Here is an 18,879-nt window from a genome sequence, read left to right on the forward strand (position 1 = left end):
TTAAACAACACACTCTTAAACAACAGATCAAAGAAGAAATCACACAGGAAATTAGATAACTTCTTGAAATAAATGAAAATGAAGACTCAACATATCAAAACTTATAAAATGCAATAAAAGGGGGCGCCTGGGTGCCTCAATTGGTTAAGTGTCTGCCTTCAGCTCAGGTCACGATCCCAGTGTCCTGGGATGAGAGAGACTGTTTCTCCCTCTCCCTCTGCCTGCAGAGAACCCCGTGGTCATTCTCTCTTTTTCTCTCTCATATAAAAAAAAATTTTTTAAACATAAAAAAAATCTTAAAACATGCAGTAAAAGCAGAGCTAAGAGGGAAGTTTATAACTGTAAACACTTTACATTAAAAAAGGAAGAAAGATCTCAAATCAACAACCCAACTTTATACATTGTGGAACTTCAAAAAATGGACAAACTCAAAGCTAGCAGGAGGAAGGAAATAATAAAGATTAGGACAGAGATAAAGTAGAGAATAAAAAAAAAATCAACAGAAAAGAATCAGTGGAACTTAGAGTTGGGTTTTCTTTCCTTTTTTTTTTTGAAAAAAAAAATCAACAAAATTGACAAAACCTTAGCTAGTTTAGAAAAAAGAGAGAAGGGGCGCCTGGGTGGCTCAGTGGGTTAAAGCCTCTGCCTTCACTCAGGTCATGATCCCAGTTCCTGGGATCTAGCCCCCCATGTGGCTCTCTGCTCGGCAGGGAGCCTGCTTCCTCCTCTCTCTCTGCCTGCCTCTCTGCCTACTTGTGATCTCTGTCAAATAAATAAATAAAATCTTAAAAAAAAAAAAAGAAAAGAAAGAATGGAAAAAGAGAGAAGATTCAAATAACTAAAATTACAAATTTAAAAAGGGACATTACCACCCATGTCACAAAAATTAAAAAGGATTATAAGAGAATACTATTAACAATGGTATGCCAACAAATTGTATAACTTGGAATAAATTCTTAAAAACAAATGAAGAAACTAAAGTACAGAAAGATTTAGTAACATGCCCAAGATAACTGAATCATACAAAGTAGAAATAAAACTGAGTTTGCCTAACTTTAAAGTCCATGTTCTTTCTACTAAAGAAGGCTGCTTTCTCTATCCATTGGTTTCAGTGGTAGAAATGTATAAAAAATTTCCCTCTAAAGTGAGAGGAGAAAAAGAAACACTGCAATTTTTCTACTATGTCTATGTAAACCTTTTAGATATCAGCTTGGATTCTACCATTTCCACCTGCAAGCAACCCGTTCTTCATGCTAACTTTTAGGATGTAGAAATTTAGTATGTGAGGTGAGTACAAGTGAAAAAATCCAGCAATAGCTTTCTATTTTTCATTTCGGATCATCTCCTTTCTGGGTCCTGCAGAACCCTAGGCATGTGAGGATGAAGCCCCAGGCATGCACTCCAGTATTTTATTGGTTACTGGGAAAGCAACTTGGTCCCAAGAAAGATATTATGATTGGACAACATGAACATCATCATCATTGCCAGGGCTCATATGAAACAGTCTCTTGGAAAACATACATTTGTCTGAAACAAGACCTCCTTGAACTGAAATAAAGATAGAATCGGCAGCAGCGGTGGATAAGACAAGTTATAAATCCTGCTCTGCTGTGCATACCTTCCCTCAACTTCCATTTCCTCATCAGTAAAACCGAGAGGACCATCCATGTTGCACTGAACTGTTTTATCTACAGAACGAGATAACGTATGAAAAGCTCTTGGGGGTCAGCACGCACAGTAACTGCTCATGGGTAACACTGTCCTCATCCCCAATGCATTCAGCATGCAGCTGTATGGCTTGGCTCTCTTCATGGCACTGATTATTTTAGACACTAGGGTTCATCCTAATTTTACCTTCAGATCCTCTCTCCACTCATTCATTCCATAGCTTTTAGAAACTTCTGGTTGGAAAATCTGCATTTTTGCCATAGATGTAGCCAGACGAGTTAAAGATTGACGACCACTGCCTCCAAGTCCAACAAGCAGAGCATTTCCACCAGACTGCTTTAGAATTCGACATATTCGTGACAAATGTTCCAATACATACCTATGAAATACCAATATTACTATTATACTTGAAAATATGAATGCAAGTGTATATTTACATGCAATTATTATTTTATATTCTTGGAAGGATGGACTTTGTTCTCCTGTATGTTATTCCAATTTTAAAGGGGTAATCACCAAAAAGTGTGGTTTTTCAAAAGAATTTAGAATTGGATCATTTGATGCAAAGGAAAACTAAGACACAAATTTAGGAAATGTAATATACAAATTATAAAAATAAGGTGAAGTACTTATACTGGAAGCACATTCCTGCTTTTACTAAAAAGTCTTTTAATTTTAGGCTTTATAGGTGAAAAACAGAAAATCAGGTCTTTACAAAATTAGAAATTTCAGTAAAGACAGCCAGACTCACTAGTAATTAGGGAAATTAAAATTGTAGTCACAGTGGGATAACATTCCACTCACGTTTAGACTGGCAATACTTATCACACCCGGCAATTCTAAGTGTTGGCAAGGGTGAGGGACAATAGGAGCTCTTAAATAATCATTTCTGAAGACATTTCAGCCAAACTTAGGAAAGTAGAAGGTGAAGATGGTATTGTTACACACCATGACACAATAATTCCACTTTTAGGAATATAGCCTACAGACATTCTAACACGTGTACCCAAAGAGACATGAGTATTCAAATCTTTTTTTTTTTAAGATTTTTTTTTATTTATTTGTCAGAGAGAGAGAGAGAGAGAGAGAGCGAGCGCACAGGCAGAGTGGCAGGCAGAGTCAGAGGGAGAAGCAGGCTCCCTGCGGGGCAAGGAGCCCGATGTGGGACTCGATCCCAGGACGCTGGGCTCATGACCAGAGCCGAAGGCAGCAGCTTAACCAACTGAGCCACCCAGGGGTCCCAGTATTCAAATCTTTTTTTGTAATTGCAAAAATCAGAAGTCCCCTAAAAGTCTGTCTCAGAAAAACAACTACATTGTGTTAGTAGCAAAAATTCATTTTTTTTTGGTGACTCTCACAAACAACAGAGAATAAAGTTGAAGAATACATGCAAAATAGAACTGTGCATATATATGTTTTGGAACATACACGGTAGTAAAGTCCAAAGAAGCACGCGAGCTTCTTTTTACTACTGAGGATATGATGGGGACGCTGCAGTCGGAGAGGGTTTGCTAAACAAGGGGCTTCAAATAAATTGCTAATATTTTATGTCTTCAGCTAAGTGATCAGTACAGGGTTATTCACTACATTTTTTCTTTATACTTTTTGGCACATTTTAAATACTTCACAGAAAAATTTTACAAATAGCAATTTCTACCATCAGTACCAAATGTAGGTACCTAAAAATGACAAGATTCATTCTTGTTTTGTGAGTTTGATTATACTCATCTAAGCATTGGTCCACAACATCACTAAAATGATGAATATTTGGAATTTCAACATAAACTCTTTCGTCTCCTTCAAGGTCAGGATTCATATAATCACCAAACATGAGATTTCTCAAGTTCTCTTCAGTTATCTATGGAATAGAAATCAACAAGTTACAAAATTTATATTTTATAAATTTAAGAAAACGTTAAATAAAATTTTGTTTCGTCCAGGTTATAGGATGATTGTCAATTAAATAATTCTTTTAAACATTAAGATAGTAGACAATATATTGTAAAATTAATACCTGAAGTTACATTGTATCCACCAAAAATAAAAATAACAGAAATTTTTCTGTCCTATAAATTTCCCCTCCAGGTACTGGAAAAGTAATTCTGAGTGAGTAGTTACTAAGGGATGATCACCGTGTTAAGCACTTTTCACTCATTATATCATTTAATCCCTATCATATACGGTTTTATTCTTTTTTTTTTTAAGATTTTATTTATTTATTTGAGAGTGAGATAGAGAGCGACAGTGAGAGCAAGTGGGAAGGTGTGGGGGGTGGAGAGAGACAAGCAAACTGCACTGAGGGCAGAGCCCAACTTGGGGCTGATCTCAGGACCAGAGATCATGACCTGAGCCAAAATCAAGAGTGGGGTTGCTCAACCACTGAGCCACCCAGGCACCCCATGGTTTTATTCTTTAAATAACTTCTGCATTAGCTACATAATTCCTCTGAAGACAAATCTTCTCAAAATAAATACCTATCGATTGAGGAAAGTTAAAAAAATATGATCATTATGAAACAACCATATTTTTTTAAAAGATAAGTCGATTGTAATAACCCATGCTATTGTGCCGTTTTAATTTGTTTAGAATCCCTAAATATACTCACTGGGGTGTTCTCCTTCCTCAAATGTGAAAAGATACCATCAAATGATTCTTTAAAATGGTCCTTTACCACAGCTTTGATTAAATCGAACAGCCAGTATCGATCATGGTCATTAACGAGGCGGTCATAAAACACGCGGAGAACCTCGTGCACGAAGAGGCGGATCATGGTGTGCTTGCTCTGCACGGCCTCCTTCTCAATCAGTAAGCAGCCCTGGATGACGCGGGAAAAATCCCGCAAGTTGAAAGTGTAATGAGACTTCGTGGGAGTGGGCAAAAGATTTTCCATGGATCGTTTATATATCTGAATAAGAAAAAAGCAACAAAGCAAAAATAAAATGATTATAATAAGCGAAGTCATGTAACAAACAGTATCTTCTATACAATAATTAACTTATCAGATTATATTGGTTTGGAAAATTGTATAGTACCAAGTCTAGCATGACATTTAGCTTTTTATTTTGGTTTATAAGAGACATTATGAAGTTGAGGGAACTTAAAATTACCAGATTCCATCCAAGCCCCAAAAGGGACTATGCTTTTATCTCCCAGTTATTATAGTTTTTCCATTTAATGTTGAATGACCTGGGATTAAGTAATCAGCAAAAACTTTAGTAGAAAGTGAAACCAAGATAACTCATTCAGAAGCATTCCATATGAAGGGGTGGATGAAACAATTTCCTTTTGACTACCCTTGACTTAAAACAAATTGATGTATTCCCTTCCTTCCCTTCACTCCTATTTTCTCTTTGCCGCTTCTTCATCGTACTTGGCTATCATACAGAAATAAAATACGATTTTACTATATGCTGAATTTACCAAATAAAGTTTAATGTATAAGGAAGGTAAATTAAATCTTTTATAATATAGCCCCCCTGCAAAAAAAAAAAGACCCAAGTGAAATTATTTTTTATTTATCTGTGTCCTATGATTCATCCCCCTCCCCCACCCATAGCTTCCACATGGTGGATCTCAAATACTTCAAAGAAAAAAAAATCCTTTCTGATCCCATTCTGCCTGGCCAACTCCCTTCTTTTTCCAGGAGATACCCAAAATACATAAATCATATAGTTTTTAAAGACTTTATTTATTTATTTGAGAGAGGGAGATCACAAGTAGGCAGAGAGGCAGGCAGAGAGAGAGTAAGGGAAGCAGGCCCCCTGCTGAGCAGAGAGCCCGACGTGAGACTTGATCCTAGGACCCTGAGATCATGACCTGAGCTGAAGGCAGCGGCTTAACCCACTGAGCCACCCAGGCACCCGCATAAATCATATTTTATAAATAGAAGCACTTTTCTGGTATCAAAATAAGTATTGTAATTTGAACACACTATTATTTTGCTCATAGTTTCTCTATTTTAACAGCACAAATTTTCTCTTTTTAACAGCACAAACAGAACAAGGGGGGACACTTTAGACAGACACAGTGCTCTTAGAAACCAATGGGATGAGTCTAGGAATTTTTGTCCTTCTTGTGGCACTGATCCCACAGTGAACCCACTTCATCAAGGGCTCCAGAAAAGCTTAGTTTAGTAACACCATCACTCACTTACCTTAGATACAGTTTTTCCTTTTACCATTAGTGATGAGGCTAGCTCTGGCCTCCGAGACCTGGCAGATAACACACCCTGAATAAGGCAAAGCCACTGGGCCATCTTGTGTTCTGTTCCCACCCCTCTATTTCTAATTTCACTGCTACTCCTAAATTATCTGGTATGGCTTTAAAAAAAAGTATGTATTCATAAGCTGCAGAAGTTTGTTTGTTTGTTTCTTTCTTTTCTTCCCTCCTTTCTTTCGTAGACTCCACACCCAACATGGGGCTCAAGCTTATGACCCCAGGATCAAGAGTCACATGTTCTACCAAGTAAGCCAGCCAGAAGACCCTTTCTCTTTTTAAAGACAAACATGAAGAACAGAAGGAGAGAGACAATTAATGAACACCAGGAGAGAAACCTAACAATTAGGAAAACCCTTACAGTGTGGCAGATACTGACTCTACATGATTTCCTTGGAACTACACTGTGAAATAGGTGCTATCTCTCATTTTAATGGTTAAAAAACTGAGTTTCTGGAAGGTCAAATTACTTTCTCTAGGCCACATGGCTAGGAAATAGCAGTCAAGGTTCAAACCCAGTTAGAGTCCTTGATTTCAAAGCCCATGATCTTCTGTTCTCACACCTTCTTAACAGCTTCTCTGACACTGAAGACCAAAATAAATGGCTAAGGGGAAAAAATGATTAAAAAACAAAAAAGAACGGGAAAAATGTGCAATAGTAAAATATTTTGTATCACAGTATTTGCTCACCTCCATTGTCCCACTGACAATCTGGTTCCCAACTGAGAAGTACTCTGGAGGAAATTCATGAGTCCTCAGGTAGAATGTTACAATTGATGAGAAGATTCGGACCATAGTTTCATCACTGAAGGTATTAATAGAGCAGATGTTGAAATGTCGAATAAACCGGGGAGTGACTGGATTTCTTCCACCACCTGGAGGGCCCATGGCAGCAATCAGCTGGATGTCAACCAGGGTGATCTTACTTGTGTCCTTAAGGTCATACCTTGAAAGCACATAAAAATATCAAAGCAATTAGTTATAAGCCAATAAGATGGAATGAATTTTAGAACTGCCTAGAAACTTAATCTGATTTTAGCTTCTCTAAAAGAAAGAATCTGAGAAAATGTTTAGAGTAGAAAAATTAAAAATATATTTTAATATATTTTTTAAAATTGAGGTATAATTGATGTAAGATTAGTTTTGGGTGTATAACATAATGACTCGATATTTGTGTGTGAAAAGATCATCACAGTAAGTCCACTTCACATCTATCACCTTACATAGTGACGAAATTTTCTTCTTTTGATGAGAACTTTCAAAATTCACTCTCCTAGATACTTTTTAAGATTTTATTTATTTATTTGACAGACAGAGATCACAAGTGAGCTGAGAAACAGGCAGAGAGAAAGGAGGAAGCAGGCTCCCTGCCGAGCAGAGAGCCCAATGCGGGGCTCGATCCCAGGACCCTGGGATCATGACCTGAGCCGAAGGCAGAGGCTCAACCCACTGAGCCACCCAGGTGCCCCTCCTAGATACTTCTGAATATGCAACATTGTATTAACTGTAATCACCATGTTGTACACTACATCGCTATGGCTTATTCATTTTGAATTGGAAATTTATACCATTTGACCCCCTTCACCTATTTTACCCACCCCCCAGCCCCTGCCTCAGGCAGTCACCAGTCTGGGGACAGGACGTTTTTCGATTTTGGTGGGGACTTTTTTTTACGGGGTGAGGGGTGGGGAATGGAGAGGAGAGAGAGAATCTTAAGCAGGCTCCATACTAGGTGTGGGGCTCAGTCTCACTACCCGGAGATCATGACCTGACCTGAAATCAAGAGTCAGATGTTTAACTGCTTGAGCCACTCAGGTGCCCCTGGACAGAACATTTTTAAAAGTGGCACTCTTATTTCTCTTTCCAGTGACACTGAGTCTGTTGCTCAAATTCTGGGCATCTAGAATGTCCCTTCCTTTTGCCCTTCCCTTCTTTCCTACACTTCTTTCCAACTTGACTTTCTGCTTGTTCTCTCCTCACTCCAAATCCAGAAGCGTGGATGAGAGATTATTCCTGTTTGTAGCTGATAATAGGTAGGTGGACCACATGTCCCATTTTGCCTAGGACAATTCTGACTGGGCTTGTCCAATAATTATTATTACTAATAATTACTGGAGTAATTATTAGTAATACTCCTCTTTTATGTTCATAATTGTTCTAGTTCAAAACAATCATACAGTCATACTACTTACAGTGAAGTCCTGATTTTATTTTTATATCTCAGATCTCCAGAGCACATAAAAATGTCTAAATGGTATCTATAACACTTTTGTTAAAAAGAGACCCAATGGGGCACAACAAAGCTTGAAAGAAATTTTAATGAGAAAGAAATATATAGGGACATCTGCCTTCAGCTCAGGTCATGATCACAGGGTTCCTGGATTGAGCCCCATGTCAGGACCCCTGCTCAGCAAGAAGTCTGCTTCTCCTTCTCCCTCTGCCTCTCTCAAATAAATAAATAAAAATTTAAAAAGAAAGTAAGAAATATATAAATGGCTCAGTTTAGCTGGAACCACTAAGATAAAAAATGTGCTTATTACTGATAGGCCATTAATTCTTTTAACACTGAAGTTCTTACAAAAAGGGGGCAGGAGACATGGGAGAAATCTATATAGTCAGTCTTTACCAGTACCTCTAACAGGAAGTATGAAAATATGACCTGGTTTCTGGCAATAATCCTAATAACTTTCAGAGGGAGCTTGTTAAATAAATTATGGCAGGATCCACACAATTAAATTATATTAGAAGCTTACAAAATAAAAAAATAAAAAGCCAATAGAATGAGATAAACAATATGGACAGGTGCTCAAAAAAATTTTAGGTGCAAATAAGTCATAAAACATTGTGTAATAGGAGTCTACTTTTTTAAATAAAAATATGTTTGGGCGCCTGGGTGGCTCAGTGGGTTAAGCCGCTGCCTTCGGCTCAGGTCATGATCTCAGGGTCCTGGGATTGAGTCCCGCATCGGGCTCTCTGCTCAGCAGGGAGCCTGCTTCCTCCTCTCTCTCTCTCTGCCTGCTTCTCTGCCTACTTGTGATTTCTCTCTGTCAAATAAATAAATAAAATCTTTTATAAAAAAAATAAAAATAAAAATAAAAATATGTTTGTATAGAAAAAAAAAGCCTTGAAAGAATAGGGAATACACTATTAACAGTAGTTATCTCCTGAAGGCAGGAGTCCCGGGTATAATAAAGTAATAACAAAAGTAATAACAAAATGAAGTAATAACAAAAATTATTTCTGAAATAGGACTTAGCTTCAAAATTAGTCTACTCTTATGTTAGATTAAAAAAAAATCATGTATACTAGGGAGTAGAAAAGTATATATAAGAGGAGGAAATGAAGAATTACTAAATCCTAACGAAAAGATACAATGTCTTACATGTTGGTAACTAACTATAGCGTCATAACAATGGGATGGAGGGTGGGTGCCTAGGTGGCTCATTCAGTTCAGTATCCACTCTTGATTTTGGTTTAGGTCATGATCTCTTGGGTCATGAGATCTGGCCCTGCACTGGACTCTGCACTCAGCAGGGAGTCTGTCTTGTTTAAGATTCTCTCCCTCTACTTCTCCCCCCTCACAGCACATGTATACATTCTTTCTCTAAAATAAGTAAATCTTTAAAAAAAAAATGGGAATGAAGGGAGAGGAAGAGTTATCTATGGAATTGATGTCAAAACCAAGCTATCTCCAGGGTACAGTACTCCCGAATAGTCACAGAAAATACAGAGAATTTAAAATGGCAGAAACATAGAATGCTGATTATGATTATGGTTGAAGCCTACCCACAAGTTCTCCACTCTGGGAGAATAGTACTTTGAAAGATATAATCGGTAAGTTATTTTCAAGGATTGAAAATAATAGTTGAAAAGGAAAGAACTTATTCCATTATTGGATAAATTCATTTCTTATACTGGGTTATTCATCCCAGCAATCTAACACACACTTTCACAGGAAAGAATGTCATAAAAAAGTACAGAAAATTTTTCCAAAAATTTCTATATAAGAAAATCTGAATAACCATTTTCTTCTATCAGTACCTTGAAAAAATGTATTACTTTGATGTGAGAAACTAAAATTGAAAAAGAGAACAAAAATGATTTCAGCATGGCTAATTAAAACTCCAGTTAAATAGTTACCAGTGCCCACAGTCAAAAAATTGTCGTAGCAATTCAATAGGAGGTTGAGCTCCATATTTCTCCAATGCAGGCATATTCATGTCATCTATAAAAATTACACACTTCTTTCCCATTGGTGGTCCAAAAACTCCTTTGCGTCTTTTATCCAGTCTAGCCATAATAATATTCTAAAATATAAAGAAGAAGAAGAAGAATATTTAAAGCCATTCTAAACACCAGGAGAAAAAGAATTTATAGTCTATATAAGGAAATAATGTCAGGAAGCATTATGTGTGTGTTTACATTTACTCATTTTTAGGATGATATCAAACCTTTTATTCAATATCTAAGACCATTTATTGAAATCCTTTTATGCATTCAGAATTGTTATATACAGGGGTGCCTGGGTGTCTGTCTTCAGCTCATATCATGATCCCAGGGTCTGGGGATCGAACCTTATGTTGAGCTTCCTGCTCAGCAGGGAGCCTGCTTCTCCCTCTCCCTCTCCCTCTGCCCATCTCTGCACTCATGCACATGCTCTAATAAAAAAAATTCCTTAAAAAATTATTATATACATACATATTTATATTGCATACAAACACAAAATATTTTCCTTGTTGGATACCCCAACATCTCTATTAACTTTAACTTATTCAACATCTAAAAACTCTGATCTAAGTTTGTCAGATTTTGAAATTAAGGGAATTCTATAGGCTTAAAAAACCAGAAATGAGCCCCATAATTCAGGTGAGAATGGACATGAATTTAGGCATGGATGATTATAATAGTAACTAGAAAAGGTCTCACGTAGAACTTTCAAGTTGGCACAAAGAAGGGCATGCACAACCACATGATTCCTGTCACATAAGGTCATACAACAGTCCATGGCTTGAAAGACCTTTCATGGACAGAGAGTCAGTAAGCAGCAAATGTCCTGAAGAATCATCTAGGAGAATCTAGAAGAACAATTCAAAGTTCTCACTCTTTTTCTACCCACCCCTCAGTCTCTTCTCCAGTTAAGAAAGCAACTGTGGCTTCTTCTTGGGCTTATAAAAAAGATGACAAAGCTCAATAATCCAGTATTAATGCAAAAATGTTCCCTTGAATGTGGTTCCAACATTACAAGTTCTTGGAAATTGTCAGTTAATTGGTGTGTCTTTTATCCTTTGTTTTTTTAAATAGATATGTTTAAAATAATTTATACCTCAGGAATTTAATGAATAAAAATGGGAACATAAGATTTTTTAAATGTTCTCTTGAACTTTTGTCCTTAAAACTTTTCTTTAAAGATTTTATTTATTTATTTATTTGACAGAGAGAGAGAGACAGCAAGAGAGGGAACACAAGCAGGGGGAGTGGGAGAGAGATAAGCAGACTTCCTGCTGAGCAGGGAACCTGAAGCGGGGCTCGATTCCAGGACCCCAGGATCGTGACCCAAGCCGAAGGCAGACACCTAACAATTGAGCCACCCAGGCCCCCATCCTTAAAACTTAAGTTATAATGCCAAAAACAAAGGTTCTGAAATTTCATTTAAATTTATAGAAGACTTACACAGCTGCTTATTTAATATACAAATTTTAAACACTAATCAAATAAGGCAAAAAAACAAAAAAGTTAATTATGGACCCATGTTTCTGGCTTTAAACTAACCTGAACCTGGTTGGCACTGGTCCGTGCAGAGAAATTAACATAAAAAGGGAAATATTGGTCCTTTTCCAAGTGATTCATTAGTTTGTCCTTCACATACACTGATTTTCCTGTACCCGTCGGACCCACGAAAAGCAATGGCCTTTATGAAAACAATGAACATATCATTAAAAAAGAGAAAAAGCCAGAATACCATTTCTACTACAGAAGGATGAAATTTGTTGAAAACTGAAGTAATGAAATCACCTTCATCTAAAGATTCACATTTTAATCTACTACTGTTATTTCATGTGAAAGTGACAATTGGCACACACTTTTGCTTCCTTTTACTGAGACTTTAGTAGTAACGAACTATTATCTGGACAGATGTAACATTTCTATACTCCAAAAACACTCATAAACAAGTAATAACATGCTTTGCTTTTCAGCAAAGAAAGCTAAAGTTTGTCTCCTCAGAAAAGCAATGTATTCACACTTTTTATTTGGAGGTAGAGGCAAGAGGGTGCAGTGCGGAAGAGACAAATAAGATGACATTAAGACCAGTGTAGGCTGTTTCAGAGTTACCAAAAACTAGGTGACAGTGAAGTCTAAAGCTAATAGTTACATTATACATGTTGATAGAACTTTAGAATCTAAAATAGCATTTTAGAATGGCCTTTAGAATCATTTGTCCAAAAGAAAACTCTAAGGAATTCTCCATTCAGTGGGGCCTCAAGGCAGGGCTTCTCATTCCTTTTTTTTTTTTAAGATTTTATTTATTTATTTGACAGAGAGAGAGCACAAGTAGACAGAGAGACAGGCAGAGAGAGAGAGAGAGAGGAAAGCAGGCTCTCCACTCAGCAGCGAGCCCGATGCGGGACTCGATCCCAGGACCCTGAGATCATGACCTGAGGCGAAGGCAGCGGCTTAACCCACTGAGCCACCCAGGCGCCCCCCCCCTTTTTTTAAGATTGTATTTATTTATTCGACAGACAGAGATCACAAGTAGGCAGAGAAGCAGGCAGAGAGAGAGGAGAAAGCAGGCTCCCCACCAAGCAGAGAGCCCAATGCGGGGCTCGATCCCAGGACCCTGGGATCATGACCTGAGCCGAAGGCAGAGGCTTTAACCCACTGAGCCACCCAGGTACCCCAGGGCTTCTCATTATTGAGTGATCATAATTAATTTAAAAAGGAAAAAATCCTCTGAATTTATGTTCACAGAACTCTGGGGAATTCCAGTTTAGAAATACTGTTTACTGATTTAAAATGTAATACTGACCCTTTGATGGATAACTTGGCATCACCCAATACACAAAGACAACACAAGGACTGGAGCTAAAATTGAGCACCAGAGGTCATCTAAGGGACCCAAATTAATTTTAAAAATTATCATCGAAGTACAAACATAAAATTAAAGTTCTTTTAGAACTACAGTGGCCCCTGAAAGTTCACCTACATGTTTCAGTCTGATTAACAGTTGCCTTATGGAAAGTTACTTATTTAAAGGATATTTTTTTTTTAAAGTTACTTATTTAAAAAAATTTTTATGAGATTAAGAGTCACTTATGGTTTGTCTCCCTCCCAATCCCATCTTGTTTCATTTATTCTTCTCCTACCCACTTAAGCCCCCATGTTGCATCACCACTTCCTCATATCAGGGAGATCATATGATAGTTGTCTTTCTCTGCTTGACTTATTTCGCTAAGCATGATACGCTCTAGTTGGGTTGCTGGGGGGAGGGGGTTTGGGAGAAGGGGGTGGGATTATGGACATTGGGGAGGGTATGTGCTTTGGTGAGTGCTGTGAAGTGTGTAAACCTGGTGATTCACAGACCTGTACCCCTGGGGATAAAAATATATGTTTATAAAAAATAAAAAATTAATTAAAAAAAATTTTTAAATAAAATACTATGCTGAACTGGGGGCCCAGGGACCAATAGAAGAAATTTTTAGACAGTGTTTAGAGAACCTGCAAACTTGGATGACAAAGGGTTATATACTTACTTTTACTATCTTAACTAAAATGGAGTAATTGTATCAATCGTACCTGTGTCTTTGTCATTAATAGAAATCACAGATATTATTCTAAATATTACAATGGTTACAGATATCTCAAAAATATCACTTACACTTATTATTCCTTTGAAATTACGATAGGCATCAGACCCACTGATAGATTGTATTAATGTGTCAGTAAAGCAGCATATGTATTACTACCATAGCCCAAATCTGTTAATCAAGTCAAAAAATGGGCAGAAGACATGAACAGACACTTCTCCAAAGACATACAAATGGTTAACAGACACATGAAAGAATGTTCAACATCATTAGCCATCAGGGAAATTCAAATCAAAACCACACTGATACACCTTACCTTACCCCAGTTAGAATATAGCAAAAATTGACAAGGTAAGAAACAACAAATGTTGGAGAGAATGTGAAGAAAGGGGAACCCTCTTATATTAATGGTGGAAATGCAAGTTAGTACAGCCACTTTGGAAAATAGTGTGGAGATTCCTCAAAAAGTTAAAAATAGAGCTACCCTATGACCCAGAAACTGCACTACTGGGTATTTATCCCAAAGATACAGATGCAGTGAAAAGGGGCACATGCACCCTAATGTTCATAGCAGCAATATCCACAACAGCCAAACTGTGGAAAGAGCTAAGGTGCCCTTCAACAGAAAGAATGGATAAAGAAGATGTGGACCATATACACAATGGAATATTACTCAGCCATCAGAAAGGATGAATACCCTGGGACGCCTGGGTGGTTCAGTTGGTTAAGCAGCTGCCTTCGGCTCAGGTCATGATCCCAGCATCCTGGGATCGAGTCCCACATGGGGCTCCTTGCTCCGCAGGGAGCCTGCTTCTCCCTCTGCCTTTGCCTGCCATTCTGTCTGCCTGTGCTTGCTCTCTCCCCTCTCTCCCTCTGATAAATAAATAAAATCTTTAAAAAAAAAAAAGAAAGGATGAATACCCAACTTTTGTATCAGCATGGACAGAAATGGAAGAGATTATGCTGAGTGAAATAAGTGAAGCAGAGAAAGTCAATTATCATATGGCTTCACTTATTTGCAGAACATAAGGAATAGCATGGAGGACATTAGGAGAAGGAAGGGAAAAATGAAGGGAGGGGGAAACCAGAGGGGGGAGATGAGCCATGAGAGACTATGGGGTGGGAGGATGGCGAGCCTGGTGGTGGGTACCAAGGAGGGCACAGATTGCATGGACCACTGGGTGTTACACACAAACAATGAATCATGGACACTACATCAAAAACCAATGATGTACCATATGGTGACTAACATAACACAATAAAAAAAAAGGGAAGAAAAATGTGTTTAATATTTTAATGTATTTCAATAATATGTCCTTTCTTTTGTAACTATTTGTATGTATTCATTTAAAAGCATTATTCTAACTTTTTTTTTAAATTTTTAAAAAGCATTATTCTGGCAAATGGTTCATGGCACAGAACCATTGCAAATTCTCAGAATATGCAAGTCCATTCTTTGCCTTTTTCTTTTCAATATTAGCCTCAAAATGAAAAAATGTAACAAATAAGCACTGAGTAATGTACAGAACTGCTGAATAGCTATACTGCACACGGGGAAACTAATATAACACTGTATGGTAACTACACTGGATTTAAAGTGTTTTTTTTTTTTAATGTGTGTGTGTGTGTTTTATTAAACAAGATAAAACTGTCAGAAAATTCACTAAGAAACAGGTTCTTCTTATTTCTAATATTTATTTATTACTTATTTGACAGAACGAGAGAGCACAACCGGGGGGGGGGGGCAGCAGAGGGAGAGGGAGAAGAGCAGGGAGGTTGATGCAGGGCTCGATCCCAGGCCCCTGGGATCATGATCTGAGCCAAAGGCAGCTGCTTAACTGACTGAGCCACCCAGGCACCCCAAGAAACAGGTTCTTCATAAAAAACAATTCATGACATTCATGCATATTATATAAGTTTCTCTAGTTTAAATAGTATTAATGATAAATTATGCCTAATGTTTTAAAAGAAAAGTAACTACAAGAATGTTATTAGGAAAGCTGGTATGACTATGTCTACAGCATGCCAGGCTTTTGATCAGTTTCATGTCATCTTTGATGTGCTCCTCTAAGTCTGAGATTTCCACTTCATCTTAAGTTATGAAGAACTGGCATAGGACATACCTGAGAAATGCTAAATGGGAGAATGTGGATCATAGTTGATACACAGGAGCAATACAAAACATTTAAGTAGAATGCTTACCTATTTACCAATAACACTGCAACTGACTTTTAGTCTGCTGTTACTAATACAATAAATATAAGACACCAAAGTATGGCTGCTAGTTTTTGGTGTAGGCAATAGAAAATCTGGATTCTAGGTTTTCCACTAGTAACAGAGGTGACTATTGGCATGTCAATTAGTTCCTCAGGGTCTGTTATCTGAAAATGGGTGACCTCCAAGTTTACTTCAAAAAGTCCTATGATCTAGGGAGCCTGGGTGGCTCTGTGGGTTAAACATTTGACTCTTGGTTTTGGCTCAGGTCATGATCTCAGGTTTGTGAGATCGAGCCCCACATCAGGCTCTATGCTGCCTCCTTGGGATTCTCTCTCTCCCTCTGCCCCTTCCTCCCATTCTCTCCCTCTCTAAGAAAGAAAGAAAGAAAGAAAGAAAGAAAGAAAGAAAGAAAGAAAGAAATCATATGATGCTATTAGAAAGGCACTGTTACATTTAAAATGCATGTCCATAACACAGTTTCTTACTTTGCATAGGTAATACTCAAATCCATTAGAAATGTATATCTAATTGTGTCCATTGTAGGGACTATGATATCTTGAATCTTCACAAGTTTTTCTCCTAAATTAGTGCTTTTAATTAATTCATTCCAATGGAGCCAGCGACCTCGGTTTTTCAACTACCAAGAGAACATAAGTTTTAAAATATAACAATGTACTTGATATCAGAAAGGCTCTCTAACATACTGATATCATATTTGCTTTTCAAAACCTTAGTTTATCATAATAAAATCTTGTAGTAACGATTCACCTAAAATAATGTATATAACATTTTGTAATCTTAAAGCACCCATGAATCCACCACTCAATTTAAGAAACAAAAAATTTTCTTTGGATTAATTATCCCTCTGCTTCAGTGTAATGGCTGACATCAAAGAATTCCGATTTCCTGGAAATTGTACATGTATATGGTATGTGTCTGGATGGTGGTAGTTTTGCATGTTTCTTTAGTAATTCATATTCTTAATTTTTTAAGTTTTAGATTTCATTTCTGCCACATATGCACATATTTTAGAGTCAGAACTTTTAAAGAGGTTAAGAAAAACAGCAGTTTCCCACTCTCATTTTTCTCTTCACCAGCCACTATATTTTTACCTATTTAAGCTGGACATTTGGGGATTCATCCCCAACTCAAAGATAGGCTTATGTTATTGCCTCCTGATTTTTGGTTTTAGAGATGATTTTATTGTCTTCCCACTGTGACTAATGAGGACGAAACTCTCTCTTTCTGGTCATATTTTTAAAATTCTGTATTAGCATGGTGTTGGGAAAGATTCCTACACTTGTAGTCAAGAGAGCTAGATTCAAAGTCCTGGTTCTGCTAACCACTTGCCTTCCTAGGCTTGCCTCTTTATCTGTAAATCCCGAGATTTAGAGTAAGTTGTACTTAAGGCTCTCTGCAGATCTTATGTCTCTGTGAAGTAAAATTTGCATGAATCAAATGATTATTCAGATGCCTGCAGTTTAAAAGAATCTTTTTGTGAATTTTTTAAAGTAAAGAAAATAGATTTAATTTAAGTCTATAAACTGTAGAACAGCCCTAAAGAAAGTTTATCTACATGGTCTATAAGTTAAAGGTGGAGAAACGAAAGAGAAGGGACAAAAACGCCAACCACAGAGATCAAAACATCACTAGGATGGGAACCCGGTTCTGCCTTTCGATCCAATACTTGGAGTTTTAGAACTTACCATAACAAACATTTTATATCATACCTCATACATGTAGTCATAAACCAGACCTTTTTCATCAAACTGGCACTCCCATTTACCCACAGAGTCAGGCACTGGGTTGTATCCGTCTCTTCCCTGTATGATTGACCGTAGGAAAGTATCAAAAACGAACCGACCATTTGTATCACAACTTGCTCCAATGGACCAAATCAAAGAAAACATAAAGCTAGCCTATTGGTTAAAAAAAAAAGAAGAAGTTTAATTTAAACTAATTATTTAAAAGAAATTTTTAACAAATTAAAATTTAACATATTAAGGGGGCCTGGTTAACATATTTGGAAAAGGCCAGGTCTGCAAGTGAAACAGAGCACAGCTAAGTCACAGAATTATTTCTCTGGCATTATCTAGCTAAATATAAAATGCCCAGGGGTGCCTGGGTGGCTCAGTAGGTTGAAGCCTCTGCCTTCAGCTCAGGTCATGGTCTCAGGGTCCTGGGATCGAGCCCCGCATCGGGCTCTCTGCTCAGCGGGGAACCTGCTTCCTCCTCTCTCTCTGCCTGCCTCTCTGCCTACTTGTAATATCTGTCTATCAAATAAATAAATAAAATCTTTAAAAAATATATATATATAATGCCCATAGCAGGTCCCCTGGATGGCTCAGTTGGTCAGGCATCTGACTCTTGATCTTGGCTCAGGTCTTGATCTCAGGGTTGTGAGTTCAAGCCTCATATTGGGCTCCATTCTGGGTGTGGAGTCTACTTAAAAATAAATAAATAGGGGTGCCTAGGGGCTCAGTGGGTTAAGCCTCTGCCTTCAGATCAGGTCATGGTCTCAGGGTCCTGGGATTGAGCCCCGCATCGGGCTCTCTGCTCAGCGGGGAGCCTGTTTCTCTCTCTCCACCTGTTTCTCACTCTGCCTGCCTCTCTGCCTACTTGTGATCTCTCTCTGTCAAATAAATAAATAAAATCTTTTTAAAAAATGAATACATACATACATACATACATACATACATCACATGCCCGTATCAAATGATTTAGGAATTCCTCTTTAAGGAGTTTACCCTTGGAATATATTCCCACCTGTCAAAATGATGTATGTACAAGAACATTCACTGCAGCACTGTCTGTGCAGCCAAAAATAAGAAGCAACTGTTTTCAATCGGGGTCTGTTTAATGAGATTACATTGTGTGTACTAGACTACATGGCAGCTGTTTAAACAAGTAACTCAGTAAGCATATGGATATGGAACAATCTCCAAGATATACTGCAAGAAAAGATGCAAATCGGTAT

At 37.6% G+C, this 18,879-nt stretch overlaps 1 protein-coding gene across 8 annotated transcripts in view; it reads right to left on the reverse strand.

The window, feature by feature from the left end:
• Window positions 1-18,879, reverse strand: part of DNAH12 (dynein axonemal heavy chain 12) — a 230,699-nt gene that overhangs the window by 94,060 nt on the left and 117,760 nt on the right. For all 8 annotated transcript variants that reach the window (XM_032323076.1, XM_032323075.1, XM_032323060.1 and 5 more), the window contains 8 exons: window positions 17,633-17,821; window positions 16,388-16,539; window positions 11,653-11,791; window positions 10,024-10,190; window positions 6,574-6,829; window positions 4,274-4,573; window positions 3,348-3,526; window positions 1,855-2,047 (listed from right to left, as the gene is read on the reverse strand). In XM_032323076.1, coding sequence (XP_032178967.1) covers window positions 1,855-2,047; window positions 3,348-3,526; window positions 4,274-4,573; window positions 6,574-6,829; window positions 10,024-10,190; window positions 11,653-11,791; window positions 16,388-16,539; window positions 17,633-17,821 — 1,575 coding nt within the window. The remainder of the gene's footprint in view (window positions 1-1,854; window positions 2,048-3,347; window positions 3,527-4,273; window positions 4,574-6,573; window positions 6,830-10,023; window positions 10,191-11,652; window positions 11,792-16,387; window positions 16,540-17,632; window positions 17,822-18,879) is intronic.

Source organism: Mustela erminea, chromosome 1, assembly GCF_009829155.1.
Source record: "Mustela erminea isolate mMusErm1 chromosome 1, mMusErm1.Pri, whole genome shotgun sequence".
Lineage (NCBI taxonomy): Eukaryota > Metazoa > Chordata > Mammalia > Carnivora > Mustelidae > Mustela > Mustela erminea.